Raw genomic sequence first — 12,602 nt, 5'->3', positions numbered from 1 at the left:
CCCTTATGGATACTCTTTCAACTATAATCAAGTAGAAGAGAAAGAGGAGGTATTAAAAAAAATGAGTATGGTATAGACAAACGCGTCACATTTCTTATAATTAACTAACTTACTTAACTTCCATAATCAAATCAAATTAATTAAATGGGTATTATATTAAGGACCGAAGGAGTACTTCTTATCCATAAAATAAGCATTCATTACCATTTTGTTTATCCAACAGTACAGGAGATGCTTCTTATTCATAAAATCATTTCTTATTGCATTATCTTTTCCATCACATCCTATTCTACGTACCAAATGGGCTCCTTGGTTTGATAGCTATTATATCACATATTCATGATTGGTCATTAAAATTTTTTAATTCAGATTTTTTCTGACTCTTTGATGGTTACTTTTTTATTATTTTCTAATAAATAATTTCAAAAACTCTCAGAAACGCATTTTTCTATGTCATATTCTTGACAAAGCTACATCATGGATATTAGAAATAGCCTATCATACACACCAAACCAACATTCAACCTAGAGACATTTATTTTATGCTAAGATGGGAAAATGTTGTTCAGCAAACCATCCAAATAGCCATCTAAAAATATTACTTCTAGCCAAGGCAACGGATTGTACAGAAAGAAAGATGGCGACTTTATTCCATTATATACAACTCAATTGTTCTCAAAGCCACATAACATTAGACTCACATAGCGCACACTTCACAAGACTTTTGTGGACATCTGAACACGCATGCATAGATAGTAACAAGTAGAAAGATAGTCAGTACCAAGTATACACTCATGGTACAAAAATACAACTAGAAAGATACAAGAATACCAAGGAGAACCATCAGCTGAGAAATGAACTCAGGATGCCCTGGCCATGCAGCTCCAGTTACTAAACTTCCATCAGTGAAGCAGCGGTGTATTGGATCAGGTTCCAACCAAGTCGCTCCTGATAGAACCACATTAAGCTTCACAGCCGGATATGCCGTACATTTTCTTCCCTGAAAAAGTAATAAAAGCGTGTCATTTTAGCAGTGCATATATGAAACAATGCACAACCTGAAAATTTTTTAATTCTGCATTAACAACTACAATAGGGGTACAATGAGACTTCGAAATATTCAATGACACATTCAGTGTTTTTCAACCAGCTTGCACCATTGAATGTTCCATAAGAAATAGGAGAATATGACCAACAAACAAGGGATCACCAGCTGGATATAAAAACTCACAACTAAATTTACCATTCCCATAGTCAACTAGAACCTATAAGCCTTTCAAAAGACAGCAGAATTGATCAAACAAGAGATATTGATGGTTAGAATAGCTACAGAACAACACAATTAGAAGAGCCAGTGTTCACGTTAACATCTGTCCATTCCCAGATATTTCCATGTATATATCACTCACTCTGACTTTCATAATACTGCCTGTTTTTGACGAGTGAAACCAAGGTATCTAAAAACAACAGGATAACTGAGCCTGTATAAGTTGAACATAAAGGAGAGATTACTTAACCAGAAAACAACAATAACAAGAACAACTAAAATACTAAAGTAATGAGACCAGAATCATCGGCCAGCCATAAAATCCAAATAAACCAGATGAAGCTACAGTAAATCTGACTGCAGATTTTGAAGCAGCAGAAAATCCACGCCAAGCAGGAACAAGCATGAGAGGGAGATGCTGCGATTCTCAATGTATAACCTTTATGCTTCAATCAACATAATGCAAAATATCAAGCACTTCAAGAATGAAGATAAGGCAAGAAATCAGAAATAAATAAACTCAGAAGCATCTCCACTCGAGATAGCAGTAGAAGCAGCAAATGAGGAGGACGCATACAGCTCAATCAGAAATTTTTTGCCTTGAGTACATGAAAGGCTTAATATTCAAACTTTTAATTCTTTAAGCGCATAGGAAAAAACACCTAGGATGATAAATATCACATCTTCCTACAGCTGAAACTTGACAGCATATACTAAAATAGAACATAACAAACAGAGAGCTCCAAATAAGTGAATCAGTAATCATACCTTCAGAACATCAGCAGCAGCTAAAATCTGTTGCCCATGGCAAATAGATGCCACTGGCTTCTTCTTTTCCATGAAATGCTTCACCAAGGCAATAACTGACTCATTCAATGCCAAATACTCGGGGGATCGGCCTCCAGGTATGACAAGAGCATCATAGCTCGAGGCATCCACATCATCATAGGTTGCATTTAAGGCAAAGTCATGTCCTGGCTTCTCACTGTAAGTTTGATCGCCTTCAAAGTCATGAATGGCAGTCGGGCAAGTATCACCAGCCTTTTTCTTGGGGCAAACTGCATCAACCACGCATCCTAGAGCCTGAAGAGATTGAAAAGGTACGGCTACCTCATAATCTTCCATGAAATCCTGCAATGAAAATTTTCCAATGAAAAATATCTCCATCAATCCACACCAGCAAAAGTGAACTTTTGTATTTACGTACAAATCTAGGTACAAAATCCAATTTCTTTTCGCACGAATAAACCAATTAGCTCTATCCCTCAAAAGTCTAGATCAACGATCAATAAAAGTTCACGTAAGTATTTGATTTCATGGTTCTTAACTTCTTATACATAAGAAATAGTGAATAAATTGAACATACCCCACAAAGAAACAAAATCCTTTTATTGGAGCCACTTATGTTGCCTCCTAACGCCTTCACAATATGGCGAATAAACTCCGCATGCCCATAATATGTAGCTGCAGTGATGAGATTACCATCAACCAGAGTCGACGACAAGCTCTCAGGTTCAACCCAGTGAGCACCAGCAGCAACCAGAGCCGATCTAACTGCAGGAAATGCCGTGCACTTGCGACCTTTAACTGCGTCTGCACCCGCCAGAATCAACTGGCCGTGACAAATGGAAGTGATTAACTTCCCAGACTTCATAAATTCGGTCACTAACTTCACAACATTCGGATCGTGAGCAAGATACTCCGGCGCCCTTCCACCCGGTAGCATTAAGCCATCATAGCTTTTGGCTTCGACTTCATCAAACGTCGCGTTGAGTTGAAAATTGTGACCACGAACCTCAGTATAAGTCTGAAAGCAAGGAAACACATAAATAAATCAACTATCAAGATCAAATATTCAACATTCAATGATAAATAATTGCCCAAACCCAAAAAAAGAAAAAATATCTCGCTATCGAAACCTGATAAACAGATATCTGATGAACAGCGGTGCGGCAGACATCACCGGCTTTCTTTCCAGGACAAACGGCATCGACGGCTACGCCATAGGCTTGCAATGCTTGAAATGGAACCATCGCCTGCAAAACACAAATCAAAGAACCAAGTAGAGTTACAGAAAGTATGAAACTACCATAGAAGAAACTGAACTACAGAAAAAACGAATAATCCAGGAAGGAAGTGAAGGTGAAGATACTTCATAGTCTTCCATGTAATCACCGCAGAGAAGCAGAACCCGTTTCTGACCCATGGTGGGTATCGATAGGGATGCGGAGAACAAAAGAAAGCGTCAACTTTCAAAGGCCAGCAACACAGTGAAGAAGCTCTGGAAGAGTGTAGGGATGTGGGTGACGCATACATAACGGGGATTGAAATTGTGGGTTTTAAAGAAAGAGAAATTTCGAGTCCAGGGGATCCCTGATCCCTTATTGGTTGTCGTGTTGGAGGGGCTTTTCTGTAAAAATGGTCAGATATTAAAATGCGGCTGAAGAGAGAAGAATTACGAAGAAATGAGCGTGATGTGCGTGAGATCAACCTGGGAATAGAGAGATGGGCTTTATCGTGTCCTTCAGGTCAGCATTTTTCTGATATTTCGGTGTTTTTTATTTATTAGAAATATTTATTTTTTTGGAGTAATTAAAAATATTTAAAATGAGTATATGGATTACATTTTCATTGAAAACACAAGACCACATAAGCAATTCACAAAATTCCGGAAAAAAAAAAATACAGGCAATTCACGAAATGACCTGATACTAAAAAAGTTTCAAGAAATTCAAACGAAAACAAAATTTTGGCCACAATAACATAAATGCTCATAATCCTTTTTTTTTTGGTAAAAAAAATTCTCTTCCACCTTCGTTCTGGCCGGCCGGAGCTCTGCACCAACGAGTAAATCATTTAAAAAAGTGGTGTTGGATGTGAGAATTGATCCTGGCCTTTTGGTATCTGAAAAAAATATTTTGATCATTGGGTCACTAATTATCCTTAATTATATAAAAAATATGATATGAGAATAATAGTTTTAGAATAAGGATAACACGTTTTGTCCTGGGAAATAACAAATAATAAATCTAATCCTTAATATAAAAACTAAATAACGAATGTGAAGATATTAAGAACATTAGTTAAATTAATTATTTGCCACAAATGTGCATTGATCTCTATAAATTTTTCTCTTTAATTATTTATATTAGAATACCCTTTAATAAGAATATCTCATAATCAATAACAATATTTTGAAAAGAATGGAGACAAAATAAATTGAAATTTTATATTTAGAACGAAATTTAATTATCAACTAGTTTTTATATTAATGATCATATATGTTACTTAGGAATAAAAACTTTGTCTACGCATGATAACAAGTGCACTTATGAATAAATGATTACTGTCATACAAATAATTCTATTTGGGGATTTCAGTTTGGTGGCAACCAGGAGCTATAAAACATCCTCGTGTCATAAATGACAACTTTGATTATGTGTAACTAGTACATGCTTGGGAAAAAACACTAGTACATGCTTGACAATTACCATTCAAGAGTTACATTGGAAATGTAAAGGATATAAGAATGATGTGGCATGAATTTTTGATTGGTGAGATTATACATGAGTTTTTGCCATTATTGAAGTAGTGGTCATTTTGATCTTCATGGGCATATCAGCAGAGCTTTTTTTTTTTTTTTAAAATCAAAACATAATTTCATTCTAACAAGTTCCTTAATACACTGTCATGGGAGAATCCAAGGAAAAATGAAGGCGTTTTTGGTCGTATTCTCATATGCCGTTAACACAAAATTTCAATAATAAATTTTGGGTACAAATTGATAATAGGGATGTATACCGGTAAGAATTTATTTTTATCAATAAATAATCATTAAAAATATATAATTAAATAATTAAAATATTAAAATAAGAACAATTTTATTTAAATATATTTCAAATATAAATAATTAAAATTAAATTTATCAATATTCATAGTGTGTCATACTTAACAAATTTTTTTTATAAAGTTCAAATGTAAATTTACTAATCATAATCAAATTCACAAAAGTTAGTACTTCTCTTATCCTTAATATAAAACTTATTTAACTAATTTGATTAGATTAAAGAAATTAAGTAAGTTAGTTAATTATAAAAAATATGACATATTTTTTTTAAAATACCATAATCATTTTTCTTAATATCATTTCTTCCTTATTTATTTGATTATGGTTAAGTGAGTATTCCTATGAGTAATTTAAAAAAAATTAGTAAATATGAGATATAGATCTGATATTTAGAATCAAAATTAACTTAATAATTATGTTTTATATTAAGAACAAGAATAATATAAATTTAAACGAGGGTAAAGATAATTTTGTAAAATAAAAATATATATTTATTTTATATATTATAAAAATACTTTTAAAATCATCTGCGACCGCCACTTTAAGAGTAATGAGTTATAATTGAAGAAAAAAAAAAAATCGGAAAGTCGACGATCCCGAGTTCGAATAAGAAATCCTGAACTTTCTTCCCCCAAACCGAAGAGAGTAGCGTTGTGGTAGGGTTCAGCGCCTCACCGGTTCATCGTAGCTTGTCTCCGGCGACGATGGACGTTGCAAATGCGCGTAACCACGCCTCCAAACGAAAGTTTGACGACATCGTTTCACCATCCTCGCCGCCGCCTGCAGCAGCCTCCTCCAATGGCTTCAACGATGACAACAACATCAACGGCATCGACCTCTCGCTGCTCGAAGCCGTTGAGAAATCCCAGAGCTCCGTTGAAGTGCTTGACCTCAAAGCCCTCAAGAAACTTGTCCTCTCCTTTGAACGCCGCTTGAAGGACAACATCGAAGCTCGCCTCAAGTACCCGAACCAACCTGATCGTTTTGCCGATTCAGAGATTGAGCTCCACGAAGAGCTTCAGAAGCTCAAGGTCCTTGCAGGAGCTCCAGAACTGTACCCTGACCTCGTCAATCTTAACGTCGTGCCATCCATTGTGGATTTGTTGAACCATGACAACACTGACATTGCCATAGACGTTGTCCAATTGCTTCAGGACTTGACCGATGAAGATGTACTCGAAGATAACGATGAGCCCGCGAAGGTTTTAGTCGATACTTTGATTGAAAACAGCGTGCTTGAGTTGCTCGTTCAAAATTTGCATAGATTGTCGGATTCTGACGCGGATGAGATGGCTGCGGTTTATAATACGCTAGCCACGATAGAGAATTTGATTGAGGTAAAGCCAGCAGTGGCAGAATTGGTTTGTGAGAAAACCAAGTTGTTGAAATGGTTGTTGGGGAAGATTAAAGTGAGAGAATTCGATAGTAACAAGCAGTATGCTTCAGAGATATTGGCGATTTTGTTGCAGAACAGCACCGCTAATCAGAAAAGGTTAGGGCAGATGAATGGAGTAGATGTGGTGCTTCAGGCTGTAGCCATGTACAAGTCTAAGGACCCCAAGAGTTCGGATGAGGCAGAGATGGTGGAGAACCTGTTTGATTGTCTGTGCTGTTTATTGATGCCATTGGAGAACAAGGAAAGATTTGTGAAGGCTGAAGGAGTCGAACTGATGATAATTATTATGAAACAAAAGAAATTGGCTTATGGGTCAGCTATAAGGGCGCTTGATTTTGCAATGACCAAGTATCCTCCTGCCTGCGAACGGTTTGTGGATGTTTTAGGCTTGAAGACAGCATTTGCAGCTTTTATGGGTAAGGCAAGTGATACAACCTTTCTTTATGTGCATAGCTTATCTTTGTTACAGTTATACGTTACAAATTGCCTGTTTTATGTCTTATCATTAACTCACAAATAACAATTGCTACTACGTTGTATTTGTATACTACGGAAGTCTATTTCATAAGTTCACTTCGATTTGACGTGCAAGTCATGTTCTCGATTATATTTGTCCACCAACATATCTAACTAATAAAACAAGCTTTTGTGACGGAGTCTCTGACAACGGCAAGTCTGCTATTTTACAAAATTGATAGTGTTAAAGTTTACCATGTCTGCCTTCTTCATGTAACCAAAACAAGTGAAAGTTTATCTGAGTGACAAATGTAAAAGTAAGAGTAGCATTTGTATTCCTTCTGGAGTCAAGACCTTTGGGGGTAAACATACCTTTTTTCCTTGTCCATGGCGCATATTAGACTTCCATTGAATATTGGCACTTATGATTTTTTGACAATCATTTTTAAGTTCAAGATTGTGTAAAACCAACTTCTCAATCCATATCTACCGAAAAAAGTCAGTTATTAAAAGCATCACATGGTGTCCTCTTTCCGACCATTTCCATTCTGAAGTTTGAAGATGTGATGTCATAGGCATTTTATAGATTGACCAACGCTGACAAGTTGTGTGTTGTACTGCATAGGTTCCTATCAACAAGAAGAATAAGAAAGAACGCTACCAGGAGGAATTGGAGGGGCGCATTGTGTCACTGATTTCTTCATTATTTGGTAAGCAGGCAAGTAAAGTTGATTTGAGTTTTGACTAGGATGTATGAGTTGGAAATTGGTGAGTTACTGGCATTGTGAAGTTGTCTTCATCATTACTCTTTATTTTATAGTCCACAATGATCAAGTTGCTGTTTGTTGCACGGCATTGCATATGCAGAGCATCATACACTTGACTAGGTACTGTGGTGTAGAACTTTGTGCATGACCAAACAGAGGATTTTGTTATGTGATGTCCCTCAAGTATATTCTTCACACTTAGATAAATATCATAAATTTCTTACACTTGATTTTTAATTTAATCTTTACTATTTTCATGCATTATGCTCTATGTCAATTTAAAGTTTACATTCCATGACATGGAAATTCTGGCTCTCCTTTTTTTTTTAGTCACTGGAATATAGTTACTTGTCGTTTATCCCCCCCCCCCCAAAAAAAAAAGAAAAAAGAAAACAGTCTAGTGAGTTGTCAATGAGGCAACTTTTGCTAAAGACTTTGCTATTTGAAGAGGATCGAGCTATGGTTTTTATCATATCTGTATCTATAGCACACGCTGCCATTGTTAAGCACAAGTGTCCTTTATCTCATATTGAAAATAAGCGTTCATTGAGAAAATCAGCCTGGCAAGGATTGAAATCCTGAAGTCTTTGATACCCCATCAAGGAGCTTATGGTCCCCATAACTTTGGCTTATAAAAGTTCTAGAAACGTTATGTTTTCTTTGATTTAGAACATTTCTTATAATTCTTATAATATCGCTGCCACCACTTATAATCATTTACATGGGACGAAACCCACAACAATTTTATGTTTGAATTTCACAGCAGAGATTCCTCTCTTTCTAATTTTATTGAATTGGCCACTTGAAGTGCCTATATATAATGGTTGTTATTTTATTGTTTCTATACGTGCTTAACATGCAATGTTTTGGTCTCTAAAATATTCCTCTTATTTGATTTCCCTTGTTTTGTTTTATTTATTAGTGCTCCGTGCTGAATTCTTTTTGGTGATTTGCAATCATTTAGTGTTATGCCCTTGGTTGGCATTCGGGCATTTGCCCCCAAATCTTGTTGTTGTCATCTGTTTATGAATATAAATGATAGAAGCAAAGTGGGTGTATTGTGTCATTGTGCCCATTGGAACGTGGTAATTCAATTAGCTATCTGAAATGTTAGTATGGTGCAACATGGGACCTTTTCTTATTTGTTTCGTTTTTTTTCCCCTTTGATATATATTCTAATGGGAGGGGGATATCTAATTGACCATTGGCATCAACAGCCTCTTGATCAAGCTAGGATCCTAAAGTTGCCCTATATCAGTTGACTTCATATGAAAGAAAAGGGGGAAACTGAACAGAAAAATGAATGTGAGGGTGCACGGTGATTTCCTGAGCATACAACTCAATTATGTACACTATATTGAATAATATCACGTTGGTTTTACTGAAAAAAGAATATCGGATCAGTTTCTTTCTTTTCTTTGTTTTTTTTCAAATCTGGGGTAGTTAATAAACTCTGCATTTTAGGCCATGAATTATTTTTTATTCTTTCCTCTTTTTTTGTGGCACAGAATTTGAATGACCGATGTATCTTTGCAGGTGGAATTTTAAGAGGTTCTAGAAGAGAGAGATTATTAAGTAAATTTGTTGAAAATGAATGTGAGAAGATAGACAGGCTGATGGAACTATACATGAGGTAGGTCAGCTCATCCTCTTCTCTTTCTAGAGTTTATGATTATTTAAATTCATTGATTTGTTTGAAGTTTCGCAGTTAAAAAGCTTAATGAGATCTCTTGGTATCTCTTCAGATATTCTGATAGAGTCAAAGCAGAAACTGAACGAATGGAACAGATTCAACTTGATGACTTTGAGGTATTATACATAATACATAATTACTTGGCTCCTGCTTGCTCTTTTGAACTAAAAGTTTTACCCAAAATATAATATTTCTTCCTATGTTTTTACAGATGGATGAAGATGAGAAATACAACCGTAAACTAGAATCTGGACTTTATACTCTTCAGGTTAGAATTTCAGCATGGTTAATCATTTAGCTTCACCATTTGACCAAAAAAATCATTTAGCTTCACCATTAATGTCAGTACATTTTGTATGAACTAATGGTTGCAGGGCAACGAATTATAGCCTGTTATTACTTAAAGATTTTTTTTTTTTTGTCCTGAATTTGTGAATAGTGACGGTATTTTTGGTTCCTTAATAAATTCACTCATAATTAAAATGGCACAAATTATGTTCCCTTTTGGTTACATGGCAAGCAAGTTCTAATTTGTTCCCTCTACTTCAACGAGTTTATAATCTATAATTATTTACAAAAATGCATGTTACATGCATTAGTTTCTATTCAATTCTAATTGCTTTTTGGGAAAATCTGTGTCAACACCAATGACATTTGTAATAGCGCAATCTATAGATGTATAGATATCCAATTTTCATTAGCTTTTTTGTGTTGACTTTTTTCTTATGTGATCTTGCAGTTGATTGCAGTCATTCTTGGTCATCTTTGGTGCTCTGAGTAAGTATTTCCATTTATATATGTAAACATTAATTTTATAGAAAAACACATTAGACAACTGAGGCCTAGTTGCTACTTTGCTGCGTCAAATTTAAGAGGCTACAGATCACCCTGGTTTTTTTTTTTTGGGGGGGGGGGGGACGCACCCAGATGAACAGAGACTGAAAGTTGGCGTTTTCAGGATTTTTATTTTTTTTTCATTTTTTTTAAAGGGGGCAAAACAGGGGGTGGGGTGGGGTTTGTAAAACTGTGTTTTATAAATTCATGTGCTACAGCTGTAGTTGGGCCTCAGTTTGGGGGTAAAATGTATTTTGTCCCTTGACTTTAAAGAGCGTTGATATGCAGAGTTATTTCTGACTTGTTCCAAATATGTGCTTCCTGTGCAGACATCCACAAATGAGATCGAGAATTGAACTACTTCTCAAGCAGAACAGACTGGGTAAAAATGATATAAAGGATATACTTCAGGTATAAGAATTTGCTTTTCTTTTGAAATAATGCTTTTGATGCTTCTTTTGTCTCTGTACAGTGTGCAAAATATACAAAACGTACGATTATGCAAATTTACATAATGCCAACTTATTTCATGATTTTGGAAATTGGGAGTTACCCTCCACACCGCAGGAAAAAAGTTACTTTTGAGTTATGATGCCTGCAAGTTTGTTCATTCTTGGAGGAAAAGAATGTTGTGCTCCAGTTTAACTTCTCTTATATTAAAATTCCTCGCCTTTTATTTTTGTTTTTATTGTTTGTCCACTTTTAGGGCCAATTGGTTAAGGTTAAAGGTGATTTTTGTTAGGTTAAATGAGAAAACGCTGTTGGGAGTATGGTGAAGTTTGGTCCAACAGAGTGTCGTTTTGAAATCGAGACTTGATGGGTGCAACGACATTGTTATCACCATCAAGCCAAGACTTCAAATGACGGGAGTATGGAGAGGTTATTGGGAGAACATAGGCTAAATATAGAAGGGATGTATTGGAAAAAGCTTATTTTTTGGAACAAAACCTTCGTGATTATCTTAATGTTCTCCCAGTGATCAAGTATTAAACTTAACTAAAATTACTTTTTTTTTTTTGTAATTTTAAAAAGCAAATTGGCCCTTAATATCTGTGAACTGGGAATACTTGGATATCTATTGTGCTTGAATACAATGACTCCATACATGACTATAACATAGTCAGATAGTTAAGACTAATATTAAAGATGTGATGAAGTCTCCAAGCTTATTGAAATGGGTTCTTTCTCATTTTCAGGAATATCACGACAATATTGGTGATCTTGATGGACCAGAAGAGAAGGAACGAGCTCAGGCAAAAATTCAGAAGTTCATCTCGGCCTTATAACTGCTGTGACTTGTAAAGCTCTTAGGTTTCAGCAGGGCGTGTACTGTGATAAATCTGTCACATGTCAAGAAGCATGCTTAGATTAAACATGGAGATGGTAATGGAGAAAGAACTCTGGTTTGCAAATGTCTTATGTTGTTGAGCTCAGATTCATGTAGCTGCATTGTTTCTCTTGTTGAAAAAATTACGATGACAGTAACTTACCTTCCTCCGGAATCTATCTTATATAGCTCTCAAGCTTCTCCGTCTTAAGGCTACTGATTTATCAGTTATTTTCTAGGATTAGTGACTGGTCTAAATTTTTCAATAATATTTTCTTCTTCGTGATAATAATTTAGTCAAGAAATTGATCTTAAAATGATGAAGTCGAAAAACCAATTTTGATCTTATAAAATTTTTTTATTTTGGGGTGAAATGGTGTTATAATTTGATACAAGGACCTGACAGGTCAGGAATGGTTTTTTTCCCAATTTAACCTATGTTAGCTTTTTATGTTGCCTGGAGCAAACAAGCATAGGAAGCAATCCAACTGCTGCAACCAACACAACCATACGGCAGTACAAAAAATGACTTTTATTTGTAATTATTTTTTACAAACTGAAGTTTTTTTTTTTTGGGCCTGAACAAACTGTAGTTCAGTTGAGATAAAATTTAGTTAAATGTAATTTATATTTGGATGAATTTTTTAAAAAAGAAAAAAGATCAATTTGATTAGCCAAAACTTAAACTAGGTTTAGATGGAAAATGGTTGGAAAAAAGACAAGTTTCGTTAAATACACGTGTATATAATGTGACTGTTATAAGAAAAATATGAAAATTAAAATTTTTAGAGAGAATTTTGCAGTCCTATGATGATGTCAAATGTGTCTATATAAATCATTTTCCTTGATTCTTTTCATCACCACCTCAGCTTCCTGGGTGAAGGGAAACGGTGGCATTTGATGGGATCCAAAAAGATAAAGTTTAACGGACATTTTTAAGAGTTGATGAATTTTGTTATTTTTTTCCCTTTAAAAAGTTTATGTATTTTACATTCAAGAAAACTTTATAATGCTTA

At 35.1% G+C, this 12,602-nt stretch overlaps 2 protein-coding genes across 2 annotated transcripts; one reads left to right on the top strand and one right to left on the bottom strand.

The window, feature by feature from the left end:
• Positions 1 to 518: 518 nt before the first annotated feature.
• On the bottom strand, positions 519 to 3,562 carry LOC114755897 (protein DJ-1 homolog D). The gene is made up of 5 exons (XM_028944795.1): positions 3,419 to 3,562; positions 3,186 to 3,302; positions 2,633 to 3,073; positions 2,035 to 2,397; positions 519 to 999 (listed from the first exon to the last, which is right to left on the bottom strand). Exons 1-5 carry the CDS (start codon positions 3,470 to 3,472, stop codon positions 811 to 813), a joined length of 1,164 nt encoding a protein of 387 aa, XP_028800628.1. The 5' UTR covers positions 3,473 to 3,562; the 3' UTR covers positions 519 to 810.
• A 2,158-nt stretch (positions 3,563 to 5,720) lies between these two features.
• LOC114755886 (beta-catenin-like protein 1) lies at positions 5,721 to 11,855 on the top strand. The gene is made up of 8 exons (XM_028944781.1): positions 5,721 to 6,930; positions 7,591 to 7,675; positions 9,269 to 9,365; positions 9,478 to 9,541; positions 9,637 to 9,693; positions 10,165 to 10,202; positions 10,589 to 10,670; positions 11,456 to 11,855. Exons 1-8 carry the CDS (start codon positions 5,818 to 5,820, stop codon positions 11,543 to 11,545), a joined length of 1,626 nt encoding a protein of 541 aa, XP_028800614.1. The 5' UTR covers positions 5,721 to 5,817; the 3' UTR covers positions 11,546 to 11,855.
• The last annotated feature ends 747 nt before the right edge of the window (positions 11,856 to 12,602 follow it).

The sequence above is a fragment of the Neltuma alba genome, unplaced genomic scaffold (genome assembly GCF_004799145.2).
Source record: "Neltuma alba isolate B1F8T4 unplaced genomic scaffold, ASM479914v2 tig00010346_pilon, whole genome shotgun sequence".
NCBI lineage: Eukaryota > Viridiplantae > Streptophyta > Magnoliopsida > Fabales > Fabaceae > Neltuma > Neltuma alba.
Note: the sequence above shows the minus strand (reverse complement) of the source record. Positions and strands in the feature narration are given on the sequence as shown.